The following is a 23,133-nucleotide window of genomic DNA, read 5'->3' as shown; positions in this document are numbered from 1 at the left end:
TATTTGTATCTGCGCCTTTGGGATCCAACCTCTCAGCACACACATTATATTAAATAAAACATACACACAAACACACCCATGAATACAACAATGAATTCATCCTTGAAGAATAAGATTACTGTAGTGCTTTTCATTGCATTTATAAGACCCTCAATATGAATATTTCATGAAGGATGGACTCCAGATTGCACAAGGATGTCAGTAATCTCCTCATCTTTAAATATTGTCATCTGTTACCCTGAAATACACACACGCACACTTAACTTGAACCTAACGGGGGTCATGGGAAATGTGCACTCAACCACTTGTAGCAAGCCAACTGGTGGGGATTAGACTGCATTTTAGGGTCTAACCTTTGACAGCAGGCTATCTTTATTTAGAATGGAGATATGTTGAATATATTCACGCCCTTCTTTACTTTTCTTAGTTGAATTTCCTCTGCATGTGTGAGAGATGTCACATTTTGACTGACAGAACCAAACGAAGGCAAACGAGGCAAACTTCAATTTATTCAAAAAACAAATTGAACCTACCTTATCTGAGTACACAAAGAACAGGATGAGTAATATCAGCTCTGTCAGGAGAATTATCAGCAGGACGATGAAAAACTGTCAGAAAAAAAGGGAAAAAAAAAACGTTTTAGAAGCCAATGGAAAAAAAAAAGATAAAAATACAAAACCATTTTAGCTGACTGGAGTTACAAAAGGCCTGTTGCATGTATGTGCAAAGTGTGGAAAAACAGCAACTATTTGACTTCACTCGATCAAAACGCCACATGGAGATGACTTGTTGTAATACTTACAACATGGGAAAGCAACACATTTAGTGAATTCATGATGTCTCGGCAAAAAACCTTTCAAAAACCTTTAAGCAGAAAAGACTTAAAATGAGGGATGAAAGAGGAGGTGGGAAGAAAGCAGGAGTGGAAAAAAAAAAAAAAGAGGAATCAAAGTGCCGGAGGGCTCATGAAGATGAGAGCGAAGGGAGAATGGTTTTAATACCTCCTCAGATTCATTTCCAACACAGACTAGCAGCTCATCTACTATTTTGCTCTCCTTACTTGTCTTCCTCTCAGCTAAATATTTACTAAGCACATGGCATAGAAGAAGAAATGCAAAACAAAAATACAGACAAATCCAATATTGTACAGCTACCTCTCGTGGGGACTGTCACTTCAATTGATATTCAGTACCAGTATGAGTACTCTACTTTTGAGCAGTCACCGATACCAATACCACTTTTGAAACATAAAATTTCATCTGACATATATATCCAAACATCAAATTTTTCTTTAAAATTGCATGGAATTGAGGGAAATTTCTAGTTCCATTCTGATCGGAAAATGTCCATAAGAGAGTGGCCAATACTGCTATTGATGATACCTTGAAATAAATGAAAAAAAAAAAAAAAAAAAAAAGAAGTTTATTCGAGCACACGTACTCCTCATACGTGCATCATATGCACTAGCTTGTCACAGAGGCTACAGTTACGCTTTAGGCCAGAGGTGGCAGTCGTGAGTAAAAAAAAGCGACAAACTCCACAATGCACATTTAAAGGTTGTCGTAGCTAATCATGTGTTTTCAGCATCATTTTTTTTTCAGCTAATCGGCCAATTTACAAATTACTTTTTAATTCGTCCATCAGATATACTCGCTAGCATGTTCAATGATTTTCTAGGGAGCAGCTTTCTAATTTTGTGGAGCGATTTCTTTTTTTCTTTTTTTCTTTTTTTTATTATTATTATTATTATTATTATTATTATTATTATTTTTTTTAAAGAGCTCAGAATTGTTCATTCGGTAGTCTTATCATCATTGCTCTTTTTTTTTTTTTTTGTGTGTGTGCGTGCGTTCGCGTGTGTGCGTTTGCGTGCGTGCGTTTGCGTGCGTGCGTGCGTGCGTGCGTGCGTGTGCGTGCAAATACGTATAAATTTATACTCATTAATTCACCTAAAGCCTTATAAATATCCCATTACCCTTCGCCTTAACCAGGTACTTCAGAATCTTGCCAGAGTCGTGAGGTTTAAATGGTCAGGAGACCAGAGAAAAGGTCAGAAAAAAATAAAGAGAAAAGAAAGATAAATCAAAGTGAAATCCAGCACCGACCAAACACTTCCTGCCTTCCCCATGATTACAAAATCAAAGTCTTACGCCAACCCCGGAAGCCTCTAAATTCCAGCAAATTTAGCGAGATCTCAAGAGACCAGAGGAAAAACTAATGAGAGGAAGGAGGGAAGGATCGATAAGGCAGAGTGAGATCCATAGAAGCCAGTACATCCAATCCATCAAAGTGAAATCCAGCACCAACAAAACCCCTCCTGCGTGGTTACAAAACCAGAGTCTTATGCCAACCCCAGAAACCTCAAACTTCCAATAAATTGAGATCTCAAGTGACCAGAGGAAAAACTAAAGAGAGGAAGGAGGGAAGGATAGATAAAGCAAAGTGAGATCCACAGACACCAGCACCCACTGATTCGAGGGGCTGTGGGAGGGAGAGGCTACTTCTGTTGAGTTTCAGTAGATGCTGGTGCGACGGATCTGGCATGCATAAGGACCACCACCAAAGAAAGAAGCCGTCAACCGCGGTCCAGCAAAGCGAGCACCGCCTCCCCCCCCCGAAATCCCCAGGCCGCGGCAGCACCAAGGCCACCCCCAAGCCACCCGAGCGGACACCGGTCGGCGAGCCGACCCAGACGCCCGGAACACCCCCGCCCCAGCCCTGGCCCACACCCCCGAGCCCAAGGCCGCAGAACGAGGCCCAGCGGGCCCCCACAGCGCCCCACCGGTCCCCAGCCCCCATCCCCCCACGACCCCCCCCGCACCCCACCCAAACCCGCCACCCACCACGACCCAGGTCCCACCACCCCCGGCCCCCAAACCCCTGAACACACCCCGACCCCCAACACCCAACCCCCCACCCACCCATACCTCCACCCCCCCCAAACAAGCCCCCCCCCCCCCGGACGACCGCCAACCCCCCCGCGAACCCGGCCCCCCGCGAGCCCCCCCCCACCCCCGGAAACCGGCACCGGGCAGCAGCGCAGAGAGGGAAAACGTGCCCACCCCACCTCCAGCCGTGCGAGAGTAGCACAGCGGCGGGAGGGGGGAAGCAGAGGAGGAAGCACCAGGGGAAAAGGCGGAACACCAGAACACCGAGCCCGGTGGGGAGAGGCCCCGGTCGTCACGCCAGCGTACTAGTGACACCTAACCCTGTTACTGAGTCCGCCAGCTCGCCGACTGGCGAGCTCTACCCTTACACCGTGAATGTGGCCCCACCCAGTGTATATACAAGTGTGTGCGTGTGGTGCATTAAAATTGGGAGCAGGTGAGTCGGAGCAGAGGGAAAAAATTTCCCCTACTCCGACACAACCGCATCCCCCCCCAAAAAAAGGAGGGACAAAGTGGTGGGGCAGGGACACAGATGGGGGGGGACCACAGCGCTGCCAGGCACTGCAGTCCATCCCCCCTGATGGCTCCCCGCCCCAACTCACCCCTCCCCTTGGACATGAAGTGCATTAAAATTGGAGGGGAGTTGAAGGGTGAAGACGGTGTTTCCACCCTTCCCCACCCCACCAAGAAATGTGTTGTGTGCCCTATGTGTATATTTACAAAGTGTATAGTGCAAAACTAGTGAAGTGAGTAAGAGGAGCGACCAGCGGGGCCTCACCCAACCCAGCGGGTGTAGGTGGCACGCCCGTCCCCCAGCACCCCCCACCCACACCCGCCCCCCACCCCACCCATCTGGCACCACAATAGGCGGACCGCCAGCGCAGCAGGGCTACTGGACAGCCCACCGGATGTGGAGCGATTTCTGAAGCAAGGGCAATTAAACAAATGAACTTTTATTTTTTTTTTATTTTTTTAATAGAATCAACAGTTTAGTTGCAGTCCAGCATGCCCGCGACCCTAGTGAGGAATAAGTGATTTGGAAAATGGATTGATCTGTATGTATAGGCGTGGTCATTCCAACAATATGTAAGCCCACCGTCAAATACAATCTAAGAACACGTGAAATATGAAGACTGACACAGAGAAATGCCTTGTCGGAGCGTGTCAGCGCCATCACGTCTTACAACAGTTAATAAAGAGAAAAACGTGCAGGGCTTTCATTTATTATAAGAATATTGAACCTAATTCTCTTTTTAATTGTTTGTTTGTATTTGTTTTTATTGCAGTCCACCAAAATATGTCTTTATGTGAAACCGGTAGTGGCATAAAAGTGTGGTAGCATTGTAATGTGCTGAAATAATATAAACTGCGTAATCAAATAATTGACTTCAACCGCCACTCCACCCAGGGCCAATCCACTCACTTCACACATGCCCACGCACACACTCTAGCTATATTGCTTGGCAGGTAAGGGAAGCCATGTCAAACAGGGGGATTTGGTGGAGCTTTTGACTGATGCAAGGACTTGAAGGGATTGATCTGTATCGTGGAGAGCACAAACTGGGGTTTGCATTGTTTTTCCAGCATCAACTGTGAACCTGTGTACTTAAAACTTGTGCCAAAGATAACATGCTTGGAGAACTTTGAACAAAGAGAATAACACCAGGGGTGATGTCATGAATAGTACATTATTGTCCAATACAACGCAACAAGTTTCTAGTGTGCTGCGTGTACAGTAAATCATGCACCATGGTGACAGCTGGGGATGTTTGATTGAGTGGGCTGTGACTACCACATAGAAAAGACTGACACAGACACACTAGTGCTAATTTGCAAGAAGCAAAAGTCCCTCACTTAAGATTCCTTTGTCAGCCCCTGATGTGTGCTACACTGGAAGTCTTTCAGTAGTCTACCTGCTGCTAACGGAAATAAAGCAATGATCTGAATTCTTGCTGCTCAATCATTTGCAATGACTTGAAGAAGTCTTCGGGAGATTTGCATCAGCACAATGTTTTTTTTTGTGAATAAAAACAAACATCTCTTGGTACATCGTGTGCAGTTACGCCTTCATGGCAAGTGGGTCTTTATAGATTATGTGGATTTTAGTATTCTCCTCCAAGAACTGTCAACACTGCATAACTGCGGCGCTGTCTTTGTACTGACGAGCTGCTTTGCAACTTACCGCACCATTCAATTTTGTTTGTCAAATACCATCAATAATGGTGATTGACACACTGTTGCGCTAAACCAAGTGCTGGCAACCTTGGACAATGAACACAATCATAATGTTAATGATGATGTTTAAATAATGTCTAATTTTAATGGACCGATTCTGACTGGTGTACACAGAAGAGTAAATTTGCAATTAAACTATGCAGTATGCTGATTTACAGTACAGTATATGTACATAATTGAGGCTATGATAACGCCAAGCACTTTAATGTTGTGTATTACTTTAAGTATGTGTTCTGAAGGTGCAAGGCAATTATTTATTTATGTACACTCAATGCATAAGAAGACTGTTTCAGTGTGTTTTTGCTTCTGCAGTTGCATACAGTAGATCCTGTGCTGCTTTTCTTCCTGGAAACAAATATTTGCCATCTCATAGTATTATCCTATCCTAATCTGTATGAAGGTATCACAACATTGCTTTCTCTAGACCAGTACATCCGAACCACTGTGCTATAGCATAATAGACTGGGATGAAATTATGCATAAATAAGAACTTTTGGACCCCAAATGTGGTGGCTGGTAACATTTTCACTGGGGCAGGTGCTTTACAAAATGGAAGTATTAAGTGGACAAAAGTATAGATAGACAGAAGTAACTATAATCTCTCTCTCTAGTAATATTTGATGAATATTATGCTGCACCAATTATGCAAAATGTATGTGTGGATATGCATATATTTTCAAATGTCTGAGAACTTGATTAAGCCAGCTTTAAAATCCTTATTATATTAGATCCAGGTGGATACATAAGAGGCAAACGTTTTACAGAAAGGATTCAAGTCATCTTGATTTCCATGCCACAGAGATGAATTATACATTTTTCATCTTTGCATGAGAGTTTCATTCATTTTCAAGTTATCCATTTTACTTTTGTTCCTCATCCATCCATCCATCCATCCATCCATTTTCTTCTTTTATAAAGGGTCAGGTCACAGGATAAGCAGCTTTAGGATGTCCCCAGAGACTTCGTCCAGCACTTCCAGGGGAATCTCAAGGCGTTCCCAGGTCAGCCGGTAGAGATTCTCAGTCATATCCGGACGTCAAGGATGTGCCTGGACCAGCTTACTGGACGTTCAGGAGGCATCCTAATCAGATGCCCAAACCACATCAGCTGGCTCCTCTTTATGTGGAGGAGCAGCAGCTGTATTCTGAGTCCCTTCCAGATGACTAAGTCCAATAACAGAACGCTACTCAAGTTCTGATCGGGGGTCAAATCAAGCCCTTCAGGCTCTTATTCTAAACTGCTGTTTGGTGCAGGGGGAGGCTACCCTTTTGTATATCAGGGCAAACCCTAACTTAGAGGCACCAAGCCAAGGTGAAATAAATATGCTTACCACTCACCATAGGCAAGTCCAGAGTGGAAGCAAGTCCATTCCCTCTCGAGAGGATTGGTACCAGAGGCCAACTTCTGTGTAGAGGCAAGCCTGACAATATCTCGTCAGAACTTCTCAACCTCACAAACCAACTCAGGCTACTTATCTGCCAGAGATGTTGTGATCCACGTCCCCAAAGTCAACCTCATAGATCGGACACTTGATCCCTGCCACAGGTGGTGAGAGCATGGGAACGGGGACCCACGTCATCTCAGCCAGGCCTCATTATTGCAGGCTAGGCCAGCAAATGCTTGCCAACAAGCCCGACCTCCAGGCCTGGCTCTGGAGGGGGGACCTGGTGACCCGCGTCAGGGCAGGTGAAATCAAGATCCAATGTTTGTATTATCAAAAGGGGTCGTTGACATCTCTGACAGTTACATTTAGGTTCGCTCAAAAAAATGACGGACCAACGATGACAGAAGGTTGCCTCGGGTGCTGCTGAATGCCGGAGCAACAATATTTTGTCAAATGCCCATCTTTACATAATACATTTGGGATCCACTAAATTTCCAGCGCTTATGATGTGAATTGTCTGTAAGCATAATCATTCTTTGACTGAAAAAAATGTCAACAAGGTATAATCAGTATAAGGGCTGGGTATCGATTCTGAATCGATTCGATTTCGAATCACAAGAGTTTAATTCAATTCAATTTTTTCCCCTCGATTCAATTCGCTTCACTTCAATCCAATATTGATTAATTATGGAACATCAATTCTTCTTAAATATCAAGGACATGATAAAAACGCAAACATTAAATTCCAAATAAAAATTTTCAGAGGCATTAACTGGTTAAGTTACTTAGTCTATTAAAGAAAGCGACATGTTTGTACTTATGTGTCACACAAACATTGACATAATTCTAATTCAATAATTGTAAATATAAATTACAAAAATTCTGAATTGTCTTAAAGTGAACTAAGTCAGGTCTTTCATAAATGTAAGTAACTACTTTCAAATTCATATGTAAGATTAAAAAAAATGGCCTTTAAAATAATATTTTCTAATGAATTTATGGGAAAAATAGATATTAAAATAATTGATTCATGGTTTTATAAATTGATATTAGGCTCGAAAAGGAAAATTGATTCAATATGGATTATTATCATTATTTTTTTTAACCCAGCCCTAATCAGTATCACTATCGTTGAAATTGCAATATACCATAAAGTACCGGTATATGTACTGTATCTGATCCGAAAAGTAGTTCCCTTCTCAACAGACGCAGACACTGAGTAAGTAGGTTTGTGAATAAATTAAGACAAAAATCATCATTATTTCAGCAGTACAGTACTTTATGTGACATTTTTGTTTGGTGGTGTTCTGTGGGAATTTCTTTTATGTGAAACATGCGCATTGGCTTAATTAAGGTTAGGAAACATTGGTCTGGTCGTTCCCATGTGTTAACGAAGAACCACATATCTACAAAGGTAGTGTAAATGTGCAAATTAAAAAAAAAAAACAAACTCACACTCAGAAGCAGGCACTTGTTCTCTTTGATGGCACCCAGGCAACCGAGAAAGCCCGTTACCATGACAATGGCGCCGATGGCGATGACCATGTTGGCAGCAGACAGTGAGGGGAACGAGGGCGAGAAGGTGGCGAAGCTGCCCTGAGACACGGAGAGCCAGATGCCCACGCCGAGCAGCCCACAGCCACACAACTGCAAGACAAAATGAGTCAAGGTGAGAAAACAAACATCATTTCAAAGTTCTCTTCCATTACTTGTTCTTCACAAACACTGACAGTGCATTGATCTGCTGAGAATGGTCAGCTAACTGTGAAAACAAATCCCAGCACCAACAACTCATTTTGTCTGACACTTTCAGTCATCCATCATTGAGCACTATTTAAAATTCAGAGGAGCTTACCATAATTACAAGCATGTTAAACCAATATAAACTGCAAGAGATTAAAGCTAAACATTGGACATAATCTCTGCCAATTTTGCATGTTTGAACTCTGAACGCATTAAAACCAAAATCAAACAGACGTTTAATTACAGTACCAGCACCCTGTGCAAAATAGTTTCAAAACATCCCCAAATCACATGTCGTTGATTTGAAATCCACCTAGAGGGAGCGTTTCCCTAATCCCACTGTGTTTATATGCCAGGGCCTGCAGTCCTTGTCAAGTCTGCTGTCCAAAAGATTTAAGAGTGGGCTTTTGATTGACAGATTGGAGCGTCCCACCGCCCACTAATGTAGTGGCCCCCATCTATCACAGAAAAGTAGGCACAAACGTACCCACCACACTGTGAAATATAGCATGGGAGTAAAGTGGTGGCATATTTTTGTCTGCACCAAATGGAATGAAATACCTAGGGCCATCTTGAAATGAATAAAACAAAAATCTGAAATGAGGTGAAATATGGGAAGGTGCCACGGTAAATCATCACGCCACTACCTTTCCGTGATCTCGTTTCACGCCCCCCTTCCATTTTCATCTTTGCAACACAGTTCAAACACGCTTTAATGCCTGTCAGCAATATAAAGGGAACCTGCTGTGCACTCAGTCAAGCACTTGCCACACATGGAGACACTAAAAAATTCTCGGGCTTCAAGGTGCTGATGTGTAAAAACAATTCTAGTGTTATATGTATTGTGACATGATGACATATGAAACCTGTCTAATGAGCCCTATAGGTTACGCATTTAAACACAAATTGGAAATTGTCAGACAAATTAGTTTTACTCTCATTAGTCTTTGTCCTTTGAGCAGTGATTATAATCTCTTCATCTCGATGGTGCACACGGTTTTAAAAAGTATCATACCACATTCAAGAGGAAATGTACTGTCACAGTAGGATACATCTACTGCAGGGGTGAGGCGGCCATCGAGAATTTTGGGAGTTTCCTACGAACGGCCAGTTTATTTCCGGCTGTTGACTCCCCCCGCCCCCGTCACACCCCAGGACCCCCACCACTCCCAACTAGTGTTGTTCCGATACCGTTTTTTGGCCCTCGATACCGATACCGATACCAACCTTTGCAGTATCGGCCGATACCGTTACCATACCGATACTTAAGGTTTTATTTCCTCAATATGAAAAAGCTGTCCTGCTATGGGTTCAGAGCATTCAAGGGCCAATAGGATATCTTAGATCGGCATGCAGTGAACATGTCACATACCAGTGAATGTTGTGCACGAGCAAGACACAAGATGCTGCATCCGAAGTCCTATATTAGCATTGGAATTAATGGTATCGGCATGTTACTTGTGAGTAGTCACCGATACTGATACCACTGTTTTAATGCAGTATCGGCACCTCTGCCGATACCAGTATCAGTATTAGAACAACACTACTCCCAACCCCCATCGATGAATAGTAATCAGCATATGTCAGTGACCGCCATACTGAATACTGCCAATATTTGGGTTTTGAAAGAGATATTGACTGCATGTAATTGTGAAAATAGTCAGAGCCTCTCCAGTGTGTCCTCGGTCGTCCCTGGGTCGTCCACTCAATGGGACGTGCCTTGAACTGGCTTGCTGAGAGGATTCTGACATTATTGTGGGCCAGCTAACTAGATCTCTCTGAGGCAAATTTGAAAGCTGCTTGGTTAAAGGAAGATTTTATTACTGCACTACTAATTGTGCAAGCCCAGGGCAGATTACAATGACAAGGTACATGGTAGTCTGACTATAGGCAACAAATGTAACATACACATGCACATATTGAAAGCCGTGCAGCCAGGAGCGATGTTACAAAATGAGGACAATACAGTTGGTATTAAATTAGTGCAACAAATATTAGTCTTCTGATAAGGTTTAGGCCATCAGAGAAAACCTTGCTGGGCCTAATGGCCCACCACTATTATCTACTGCAGAACCCTTGACTGGGTTGTGTGTAAAGTGCAAAGACGGCTAATTGTTCCATCTTCTGTTACACTCTGAGGCAGCAATTTTGCTAAAGGCTTAAGTCTAAAGTGAAAATTAAATGAAACACTTTTACTTCTAGACTTCAGTAAAAAAAAAAAGAAAGAATGTTGCCTAGTCTTGCCGAGTGTCTATGGCATAGTTTTGTGATTCAAGCTGAATGCACAAAGGAAACAGCACAGCTTTCAAGTGCTATGGTAACGGTGTCAATGGACACTGCGAACAGACTTTGCAAGAATGACACTTGGATAAAATGATAATGAATGTGCACTGGATTTGTCACCTTGAATAAAATCCCTCTCGGTTGTAACAAAGGAAGACTTTGTGCATGCTTGGTTAAAACATTGAAAACATTCCAAGAATAGGGCATATCCCTACGCTGCACCACTAATAACCCCAATTACATCTGAAGGTCCTCAGGAAGCCAGATTATATAGATGATGAGGGTTTGAGGACACACGGGATGAATAGGTCGTTAAAGAGGCCAGAGAGATGGAGTGGATTTACAGCCTAGCGAGGGGAGCACACAGAGCTTTAAGAGTCCAGGTGGGCAGGGATGCGGTGCCATCACTTAATTGTGTTTAATACCCAGCGACGGGAGCTTGTCCAAGTGTGTCGCCCTCTTAAGTGACTGCGGAACTAGCCTGCCCCCACTCAATCTGTCTAATCTTCCCTTCGTTTACTACTACACATAGTACTACTACTGACCACAGCGCAATGTCAACAGACCTCTGTGCCAACACCATAAGGGGTCTTTTCAGTATAAGCTCTGATCTCGTAGGTTATCTGACCTTGGCATGTTGGTTCGAGATTCTCCTTGAGCCATTGTTCTGAGCTCTTTATCTTCTTTCAGTTGTTGAACACTTGTTTAGGTATCCCATTTGCAGAGAAGGATTGATGACTCCTCCATATACTGTATACTGCAGTAAACATTAATCATCTACGCAGCGCTACACATTCCAATGCCGTTACATCAATCAGAGCTTTAGGGTTGTGACTGAAACGTGGGTTGATAGGGAGAAATTGGCCAGTTAACGTGGTTACACGGCACAGGGGAATGCATTCATGTCGCAATGTTTATGATTGGTGTATGTGATTTGTAACAGATGATGCAGGTGCCCATGTTTATTATGCTTTTATTATTATCATCATTATTATTATTCAATAAGTACAACCTCTGTGTATGCAGCTTTACAGGGTGCAATCTTGTCATTAAAGAGCTGAGACCTGGTGCTTGTCTTCTACTTTTTTAAACCAGACCAAATTTGTACACATGGCAACTCTTTAAATTTAGAGTCAGTGTATCCCTGCTTTATTTTATGGACTGCACTTCCAAAATAACTTGAGCTGAGTTTTCTTGAACATGGCATTTTGCAAGCATCACCAACTACCTATCGACCAACCACCAACAGGCCACTGGGGAAAAAGCAGGCGGCCAACATTTTGACTAGAAAAGTTTAGTCAAAGACACAGAGGAGGCAGTGCAGGAGTTTGTTTTTTTTTAAAAACATATTTACCATATTTTCCGCACTATAAGGCGCACCTAAAAGCCTTCAATTTTTTCAAAAGCTGACCATGCGCCTTATAATCCAGTGTGCCTTATATATGGATCAATATTGAGCCACAACAGGTCTCGCTGTCAAGACGCTATCGTGACCCTGCACGATCGGTGACATGCATGAACAGAAGATCGCGCACTAGCTAATACTAATACTTTACCTCAGAGAAAATAATAAAACAGCTGTTTATTAATTTTGGGAGTGAATGAAGTTGTCAGAAAGCTGGTTTGTAATCTATTAATAAAGTTTGACTCACCTATCTGACTGTTTTGTTGACATTCCCTTTAGCACAGCACCATCTAATGGATGCCTAACGTAACCCCAGCCTCTACTGTAGCGCCTTTTATATGGAAAAAGTTTGAAAATATGTCATATATTGAAGGTGCTCCTTATAATGAGGTGCGCCTTATAGTGCGGAAAATACGGTAAGTTGAAAAGAAAATATTGTTCATTTGCTTGAGAGACAATTAGCTGGGCGTAGTCTGCCTTCTGCCCCAAAGTTTCTAGAAATAAAGTTGAGTTTACTTGAGAGTTTATCAGCAGTTTTTCTGGGCTCTCTTTTCTGAAAACCCACAATACCTTTGTGTGATGTTATTTTTCCATCAAGAAAACCACATCAAGTTGACTGAGCTGTGTGACCTTTCCACAAGTGTTTGCCAATATTTGAATGCCAGAACGGAGCCCAATGTTTAAATGCCATTTGTGGGAGAAAGAGCGAGGCAGAGTGGATAATATACACTAAATGGAGGAAACAAGAGGGCATGAGCTCTAACTCTTTGCAATGAGATGAATGGGGTCTTGCTGTTTAGGGGTCTTGTAACAAGCCTGAGGTGACTGCAATAAACTGAGTGTGGCAACTTTGAAGCACATGCCCAATGGAGGGAAGGATGAGGTCAAGGGGGTCAACATTTAGGCGGAGAAAGGAGGGTTGAAAGGAAGGACTGTAACGATAAGTGAGGTGTGCAGAAGTGGAAGATAGATTGGGCTAAGAGGGAAGAAGGAAGAGGAAAATTGAGGCCGACTGTTCGTCCAAGTGTCCAATATTGAGAATAATCAGACCCTGCAGTAAGTGGCTCAGTGCCACAAGCCCTCCCAATACAATACCCCACTTTTATCTACCCCTTCAGGGGATGTGGTCTGCTGGGCGCGTGTCTATGTACAACTTTGAGGGCGTTGACCTTTTCCCACTCTCAACAGTCACTCAGGGAGTATGTTGTGTCGAAAGGAGTGACAGCTTTTGTCAAATTACTGTTGTCATCTAAGGCAGTCGCAACAAGAGACAAACTCTGCTGGGAATGAGTTTTTTAAGTCCTGCGGGAGTAGTGTGTGCATGCATGTGTGTATACAGTCCCTGGTTTGATATCGATAAACACAGTCCAGCTACCATCAAGTATGTAAACTGAAAATGTCATTTTTCAATCGAAATAACAAGACTTGTATTAGGCATTAGAAAGTGTTTCTACCAAATGGGCAGTGTAAAAATTAAAACTGCGGAAAATGCTGAATGCACTACTTAAAGGGAGAGAGCACTTTATCACTTGTGCTTTATCTGCAATTAATATTGCATTGCAAATTGTTTTCAGGCTTTGCAGCATATTTAGCCAGCACTGATTTTGCACAAGATCAGTTGTTTTTTACAGAATCTAAAGCATTTTCATTTAGAATGCTTACCCACATAGTTAAAAACAGATGGACATTGTAGCCCACCCATCTTCGGGTTCATTTACAAAAACCATCCCAGGCACACATCCAGCCATCTTTAATTTAAAATAGAACAACAAAGGCTACAAAATCTTTGGAATCTAATATCGATCTGCCCCAAGTAGAAAATAAATGCATCTTTGCATTAAAATACAATTTCCCCGTCACAGTCTCTTCAAGCTCGCTAGTAGCATCCTCGCCGTTCCTCTGTGAATAATGTAAAGCCAATGTCAATTGTATAACAAGTAAATTATTCACATGGTCTGCGCCGGTGTCTTAGGGAAACAGTGCTTTCAGGCTTGGAATAAACACTGCATGAATTCAAAGAGACAGAGGCAGGGTGTAAGATTCAAAAGTTCTATCAGCTTGGTTAAAGTTTCATTCACCCACAGGAGTCCTGACAGAATCACAAAACATGCTGCTTTCTACGAACATGTGCACTTTAATCTGCGGACAATTAAGTTTTCGCGGGGTCAATTGAGTTCCATCTATGCGTTTATGCAAGGAGTCCTCGAGTTACGTCGTTTCGACTTTACGGCGCTCGTGCCTTGTCCGTTGCACCTTCTTTTACATTAATTTCCCACAATAATCACGCCATTTTAAAGTTATTTAGTGTCGGCTTGCCATCAGGCGCATCACATTAGCCCCACTATGATATTCAATGCAATGAATGTCCGTGCGGAAACACGAAATATTGGTTGTGGCTCTTCTAGGGTCACGCAAATATGTTTCTTTTTAAATTACTGTACAAAGCATTTTGATGTAAATATCAGCTTTGGTGAAATCCGACTTAAGTTGAAATTTGGGGTACAACTCCAGCGTAGGAACGCAACTCAGCCATAACTCGAGGACTCCCTGTACTTATCTCTAACTTCCCCAAACACATTACAACGCAGACAAGCACTCCCAACACGTAGTACTATGATGCTTCTAAAATGAAAGAGTTTGCAGCATCCCACTAAGCATCCTCAATGATGCCATACTTTGAGTACTGGTTGATTTCCTTAACTGGACAGAATCTACATTACTCATTTTGAAGTGTGTTTGCTGATGCTGCCCCCCTTCCTGTTTCCCCCAAGAAGAGCTGAAGGTCCTGTCCACTGCGGTGTGACTAGAAATCAATCAGAGCAGGAAGGATGAAAGCCGGCCAAGCCATTCTCTGCCTGTCCTGAGATATTGCTGATGTCTGGCCTGACACATGCACACTATTTTAACACCTGAAAGCAGCTTCCAACCTAAAAGGACAAGACACAAAAAGAAACAATGACAATGGTAAGAGGAAGCGATATTGGTGACCAATTCTCCTTGGATCTTAACCATCCCAACCAGACTCTTCAATCAGCCTAAGAACCCACAGGCACTTGAATTATGTATTGGGAACAAGTTGGAGAGCAATAGTAACTCTGTGATAGGAGCCAGAAAGGGAGGCAGCTGTGCTTGCCACAGCCAGTCAGTCAGTGAGAGAGTAGCTGGAGAGTCAGAGAGGGACACAAGAAAATGGGCTGGTGAGCCAAGTCTCGAAATAAAACAGGGAGCCAAAGACCAATGTTCCAGATGCAAACACTTCCACAGGAAAGCAAAGCTTCACAGACACTCCATTAATTAAGCTAACAAATATTGCTTGGACATTTAGGCTTCTCCACACAATACACCTGTAGCATCGTACAAAAAGAAACAAAAGCCAAAACCAGTAGCTCCAAAATATGTATTTTTTGATGGGTAACTCAGTCACTGACACTCAGAAGCAACTATATTTAATATGCATGTTAACTGGGAGGGCTTGTTGATGATGAATATAATAAACAAAAAAAAAAAAAAGCAAAACAAAAATAACACCTGATCCAAGGAAAAGAAACCAATCAAGACAAACCTTTATATCCCCACCAATACTACTACTAATAATAATAAGTTCTATTTAGCGCCACTGTGCCTGTTTGGTAATGTGGCAGACCACTCAGCACTTTGTGTTTTGGGCAGCATTCTGAGGGTGTGTCCTTTGACATGGCCTGGCACTTGTGACAAATTGGTGGCTGAAAGAGGGTGTAAGGTAAATCACAAGTCTAATGTGATTTTAGTGAATGTGGTCAAGGTGCAGGCAGACAAATGTGCAAGCACCGCACAATAAAAGAATACGACTACGGCAACAGCGGGCATCAAACCTTCTGAATCATTGTAGAAATTCATTCATTAAAACAAAAAAAAAACAAAAAACAAACAAAACATTATTATTAGGATAATATCGTTATTTTATATATTTTTAAACCATCTCACCTCAAATGTCACTCTTCTGATTGGTTGTTTTTCCTCAGTTTTGGTGGGTTATTCATGTACTATTATTAGAGGTAATCATCATCACCTGCCACCGTAGGGACTTTAGTTCAAGATCCCAGAGACACGGCTGTAGTGTCTTCGAGCAAGACCAAGAGACCCCAAACTGCTCCCTGGGCACATAAGTAGCCCCTTGCTCCAGTGTGTGTACATGACAATTTAAATTTTAACTGCAAACTTCCACTTAAAGGCTAGTGATGGACATTCATCTAAATTTCCTTGACTATCTGTGGTTAAAATGAACAATCAATGACTCCTTCAATGCCTGTGTCATATTGATCAAACTGATACCGTTTGGATGAATTTTGCTACAGTAGACGTCTGAGAGAATAAGAAGTCACTTTCACGGGTGAGATCATGTTGTTCTTTGGAATGCAAACCAACTTTTTCAGGAGGCAATCCATCAAAAATCAATTCTACACAATTGACAGAATTCCAAAATAATTGGAATGTTAAAATCTAACCTCAACCGCCAAACATAGGTTATGTTGTAGCAAATTTTAAAATGCTGGGTGTCTACTATGGTTTTGTGTTATCATTTGTGTTTATGTATACGTACAGTATGTGTATGTGCATAAAGTCAGATGTCTGGTTATGAATAAATAAATGATTTGCACAAGACATATCCCTAGCACAAGGTTAAAAGTGAATATTAATGCCACTTGCTGTTGACACTGTAAAATGGCTGATCTTAAAACGGCTCACAGGACACACGCTAAGGAGTCCATGTGTTACGAAAATAAACAACAATTAATGTGTAGGCAGTGCCTTTTTATGACTTTTTCTCCACATAAACTCCCTCGACTGTGGAGGCACACAGACATTTGGCTGGAATAAATATCTCACCCTGTCTGCTGGTGCAGCCAAGCTGAAAATCCTCAGAGGCGGGCAGACGCTTGGACAGTCTCCCATTGAGGTTGACTAGTCGAAGAGCTTAATGAGCATGCTGGCTCAGCAGAGGTAGAGTGAGGCCAGGAACTCAAGTATTAGACAGGTTAGACACTCAACCTGTTCCCTGCACTGTACCAGGACCTGAGGCGCAGAAGGCTCAGGAAAATGGGAAACATGGCAGCTATTTTGAGCTGTAAGTAAAGCTAAGTCTCAGCACCTTTCCTTGATTTTTTCCCCCCAGGTCCCTTCATATCAAAATAGGTTCAAGATTTAAGTTCAGTGTGAAGGGCAGCAGCTAAATGGACTCGTAAGGGATCTTGCAGCATGTCGGGTCTGTCACTATGATTTATACGGCCACGTTTCCCAACAAAACCACCAAGAACCTCAACTTGAAACATCTTCAATTCCTTTAGAATTTACGATTCCTAACATGTACAGGGACTTGGTGGAATGAACTGAGGTGACATTGGGTGGCAGTTTGTGAGGAAAGTAAAAAACATGTCGTTACAAATGTATTTCAAGTGTTCTGGGCCTAGAAGGGGTTGAAAAGCTGCCTTGGGATCTCCCTCTAGAGGAACGTGATGCATTTGAGCAAAAGTTATGTTTATATTCACAGTGACAGCCTTTGTGACCTTGTACAAACAGTCGCTGCAGTTGCTGGTTTGAGATATGAGAGAGACAAAGGTGATGAATACCCTGTATCGTTTGCGCATGCACTTGTGTGTGCTATACTTGATTATATCCTCTCATTCGGACAAAGCTGTATCCGCTTGGCGCATGGCCTTACGGCAAGGATGCTCAGTGAACTGAACAGCCCGCCAAGACCTAACCCCCGGCTGCTGAAACATCTATCAGCACGATGAGCAGGAATATTTCTATTTGCTAATACATGTACTTGAATGGGACTTAAAATAACAGTGGGGTGGGAGTATTGGGGGGTTGCTAGTAAAACTGTGAAAAGCAGGCCAAATCTGTTTCAAATTTGTACGTTCATATGGTTTGCAAAGGGGTGGAACTAATTTCTACCAAATGCATAACAAGAGAATGGTGAACATCTAAGCGTATGTTTATTCCTGAAGCAGTGACTGTGTGAATAGAAACAGTGCTGTTACGCAATGTGCTACATTATGCATCCCTGGAAGGACTGAGGGACATAAAGACGCAAAATATGCACATCCTCTTAAGTGAAAACCAGAGCATGAGGCGGATACCTCGCAAAGAGGATATTCAGATTTAAAGATCTATAATCAATAGTCTAACTGCATGGTATGCTATGCAGGAGAGTGACTATTTCCCTTCACTTAAAAGGGCTTCGGAATACTCGTTTCTCTTCATATTATAAATTATTAACCACACTTTTAAAGACGGAAGGGATCAAAAGAAGACACTATTGAAAGGTAGGTTTGCTAATGGTATTGCACATGTTATTTAGAAGTGATAAAGAAGAGCTTGATGGTGAACTATTCAGTCTTTCATCGTTGGCCCGATTTGCTGTCCCCTCACTCCCGCCTTCATAGTCATATTGTTTTTTATTTTCGTGTTTTTTTTTTTCCATCTAAAGGGAACCTTCTTCCTTTCCTTGCCATCATGGAAGCTTGCAATTTATCCAGGAATTCATTCCACAATTCATAATGCATGACAACTCCTTGAGAATAATGGGATACTGGAGAAAACAACCCTTAGCCTTTATTCTCATTGTTTAATTTCACTGTCACAGATACAGAAAAACTGACCTCATTTGGGACTGTGTGGCACACCTGACTTCATTTTGGAGATAATGAACTTAGAGTGGGCGACAGCGTGGAGGGAAAAATAATACCTAATATGAACCAACAGAGAGAGGTAGAGACATCAGTATTCATGGAGGTGCAGTGCGTCTGTGCCGTGTGAATGTTGATGACACGATGTCTGTGACTGCTCCCCATCCAAAGGGGAAGCAGAGGGAAGAGATTCTATTTCACCTTTGTCATGACAGCTTCAGCACTTAAAGCCAAAAAGCCTACTCATCCATCAATATGAAAACGTCCTCCCCATGTATACTAGACTGAAAGGCAAAAAAGGGAATTGATGCAATTTAGACTTGACACTTGCAAAATCGGGGGGAAAAAAATGACAGATATACTTCAGCTTTAATCTTAAAGATTTTGTTTAAAGCACGTCATCTCTTAAATCCACGATACTAGCTCATATTTTGCACAACCCACATGATGTTTGACATAAAAGCTTCTGCACCTGCATGCTCTGCACAAAGCAAATTTTGGTCAAATATGATATCTGACAATTCTGCTGATTAATTTTGTCTTGAAACGTTTGAGGCAAAATGGACTGGACCAATAGAGGTACTGTTGATTCAATTCAAAATTAGTTTGACGTTTTAAAAAGAACAGCATGACGTTAGCACTGGGAAATGGAGCTAAATCCATGTAGACCTTCCCGATATTATCTCCTCAATATAACAAAGATGTTAAAACAGGAGTTCAGACCGTCTCTAGTTCTAAATTTTGAAGCCTTTTATGGAATGTCCTCTGAATGCGATCACCAGAGGGTTGTTGACAGGTGTGGCTGATGAACAATTGTTTTGCATATCCTGGTTCATGCTGATCACTGGTAGCTACCTTTCCCACGGAATGAACATTCTTTTAAGGGGAACAATTTCACAACATTGTTGTCCACAGACAATAAGTGATGGTGTAATCATTCTCATCTGCCCTCTCAAATTTAATGTGGCTTCTTAACGGTCCAGAATTTGGACACTGTTGTCTTTAAGGCTTCTTTTTTAAATGCAAATGAACAGTTGACTTTAGATCCGATGAGACTGCCCTATTATGTTATATCGTGTTTGTGCAGGGATTGCTTGGTCTCTTCAATGTAGAGGTCACAGCACATGGCACTGCATAAACAACATTGCAGAGTTTTCTCTTGATTTTGTACTTTGGGTGAACCAGCTCTTGTCTGAGTGTTGCTGGGTAGGGATGTAACGATAACAGCAATACTGCGATATCAAAATTGCCAGAATATCGTCATTATTAGGGGTGTTAAAAAAAATCGATTCGGCGATATATCGCGATACTACATCGCGCGATTCTCGAATCGATTCAATAAAAAAAAAATCGTTTTTTTTTTTTTTTTTTTATGAGCTCAGAATTGTTCATTCGGTAGTCTTACCGATTCAACGTCTTATCATCATTGCCTTTTTTTTTTTTTTTTTTTTTTTTTGTGTGTGTGAATCGATTTTTAAACTTCCATTTTTAATGGAAAAATATTCAACAAAACGTCTGACTTCGGGTTAGGATTCACACCTTGAGCATGGAAGAATGTTATATGAACGGAACATTAAGCCTTAATATTTTATTTTAATGCTGTTCAAACATGAAACAGATTACAACCTCTATAAGACTGAAATTTCAGATAAATAAATAATACATTTTTATATAAATATATATAATCTTACACTCTACAAGCTTACTGATTAGTATTTTCTAAATTTGAATGAAAAAAAATCGCAACAATCGAGTTATAAATTCGTATCGGGATTAATCGGTATCGAATCGAATCGTGACCTGTGAATCGTGATACGAATCGAATCGTCAGGTACTAGGCAATTCACACCCCTAGTCATTATGTTACAATATTAAAAGCAACACATCTGTTAAAAAGGTGAGGTTGTATTCCCTTTGTGGAGGTCTAACACCCTCTGGTGGTTAGTTTATTAGTGCAGCATAATTAGGAATGTTCAAGTTTTTCCATCCCGACCGCCAGGTGGCGGTGCTGAAAACAGCACGGAAATCCCCCACGCACATGCATCACTCGAGAAAAGAATTTAAAAAAGAACATGTCCAAGGTTCCTGCTGACGTGATCCTCATGTATAAAAGAGGATAGGAACCGGAACCCTTCTCATGTGGTTCACTAATGCCGTGTTACCACTGGTCCCGCATGGCCGGGTACCACACCACATCACACCTCATGCAACCACACCACAACGCAACCCCCGTTTTGCATAACAACTGGCGCACGGCGGGAAGGGGGCGGCAACATTTAAACCGTCCGAGCCAAGCTTGCACTCCTGCATTGCGTGCGGATCTGAGATAACATTTCAAGAGTGGCAAGTCACGCCAACATTGAACCCAATTTACAATTTAAAATGGACCACTATGGATGAAATATTGCGATTCACGACCGGCTCACGAAGCTATTGCTGAATGGAGAGCTCTTCCACTGGAGCTCTCATTCAAGTGAATGGGAACACACAACCAGCCAGCGTTGGCACTCGTTAGGGTATTGTTTGTCATACCATGTTTGAAGTTTGAAGTTTGAAGTTTATTGAACATATGCATATATACACGTATAATTATATAAACACATAAAGTTAAAAATAAAAAATAAAATAAAATAAAAGAAACATCCAATAAATATCGATGTATATGTTCAAGGGAGTAGGAAGAAGTTGAAAACTTATCCAGTCCTACCCCTTATTCTTCATATCCTATCACTTATTTATAATAAATTACATTTTTAATAAAAGAAAATATAATGCTACTCGTATAAAAAAATAAAATAAATAGAAAAATAAAAATACACAATAGTAACACACATATATACAAATTTCATTACACTCATATTAATACATCAAAGAAAAATAAGTAAATGAATAAATCATTTCTACAATCTTCTTAACTCATATCTGATTTAAATAATAATATTGAACTTTACTTTTAAACATTCTTTTAAATTCAACAAGTGAATTACATCTTTTCAGTTCAGTTCCCAAGTTATTCCACAAATTAACTCCTTTAACGGAGACACACCTTTGCTTAATATTTGTTCTTGTTTTGGGTTTTTTGTATACACTTGTACCCCTTATCTCATAAGGACAGTTTCTAATTTCAAACAACTTTTGAGTACTGTGGCAGAGTAGATTATTGTATACTTTATACATTATTTGTGCTATTTTAAACTCAACCAAGTCATAAAATTTCATTGTATTTAATTTAATAAATAGTGGATGTGTTGATTCTGTATATTTCGATCTATTAATAATCCTTATGGCTCTTTTTTGCAATTTAAAAACAGTGTCGGTATTTGTTTTATATGTGTTTCCCCAAATTTCCACACAATAGGTCAAATATGGTAATAATAATGTATTATATAATGTATATAGTGAAATCATGTTCAGGACCTCCTTGGTTTTATAGAGTATCCCTATGATTTTTGACATTTTCCTTTTAACATTTTCTATGTGTGGTTTCCAACATAATTTATCATCAATAACTACTCCAAGGAATTTATTTTCATACACCCTTTCTATTTCAATTTAATTCACCATAATTTTAACTTGATGAGTGATTGGTCTAGTACCGAAAACTATGAACTTGGTTTTATTTAAATTTAATGATAATTTATTCATATCAAACCAATTTTTTATTGTACTTAATTCATACTCCACAGTAGTCAGAAGCTGCTTCAAGTTGTCTCCAGAACAGTAGAAAGTTGTATCATCCGCAAACAAGACACTCTTGAGTATTTTCGAGACACAACAGATATCATTCATATACAATATAAATAATTTAGGGCCCAGCACAGACCCCTGAGGAACTCCATGAATAATCTGTGCTAATCTGTGATCATGTGCTAGTTTATGACGGCACAAACAGCCACATACGTGTTGCTATGATTGCATTATGGCTTTGTTTTGATCCGTTGGTGAAGAGGTTGGTTGTTGCCTCCTCTCCCACACGAAGATAGCAGCCAGTTGACTTGTGCACACTTCCTGCGCATCGTTTGGTGGCTGCTATGGAGGACGCCACTCGCTGAGCTGACGCTAAGCACTGTGGCTGGTCGTTCTTGCCCGAAGAGGGCCACGCTGACTGCCGTGCAGTAGCTGCAGCTGCTGCGGCAGTCCGTCTTCCTGTAACCATGGCTGCGGCTGATGTTGCGCCTCAGCAGGATGCAGCTGCAGGCCAGGGGTGGTCTTCGTCCCCATCCCCCCGTCCATTTAAGAATTCTTTTCTCGAGTGTTTTCAGCACCGGTGGCGGTCGTTCGGGACTCATAGAACCGTAGTTACATTTGTAACTGCCATCCTGAGTGTCTGCTCAATCTTCCGTATCTGGTAGGGATCTTCTTCCCTCTGTCTTATAGAGGTTTGGTGTGCTGCACTGATGAGATGTGTTATGGGAGTCAAAGAACAGGCACTGGTGTGTGCGCTAGGTTTTCTGTAGACCGCAATATGTTGCTCTGCCCCCAAGAAAGTCAATTTAATTAACTATTACTTATTAAGTAATCCTT

At 41.5% G+C, this 23,133-nt stretch overlaps 1 protein-coding gene across 3 annotated transcripts in view; it reads right to left on the bottom strand.

Annotated features, from left to right (window-relative positions):
- tspan9a (tetraspanin 9a) overlaps positions 1 to 23,133 on the bottom strand; it is a 215,370-nt gene that overhangs the window by 18,096 nt on the left and 174,141 nt on the right. For all 3 annotated transcript variants that reach the window (XM_077516569.1, XM_077516570.1, XM_077516568.1), the window contains 2 exons: positions 7,963 to 8,154; positions 534 to 608 (listed from right to left, as the gene is read on the bottom strand). In XM_077516569.1, the coding sequence (XP_077372695.1) occupies positions 534 to 608; positions 7,963 to 8,154 (267 nt within the window). The remainder of the gene's footprint in view (positions 1 to 533; positions 609 to 7,962; positions 8,155 to 23,133) is intronic.

This window comes from Festucalex cinctus, chromosome 3 (genome assembly GCF_051991245.1).
Source record: "Festucalex cinctus isolate MCC-2025b chromosome 3, RoL_Fcin_1.0, whole genome shotgun sequence".
Taxonomy (NCBI): Eukaryota; Metazoa; Chordata; class Actinopteri; order Syngnathiformes; family Syngnathidae; genus Festucalex; species Festucalex cinctus.
Note: the sequence above shows the minus strand (reverse complement) of the source record. Positions and strands in the feature narration are given on the sequence as shown.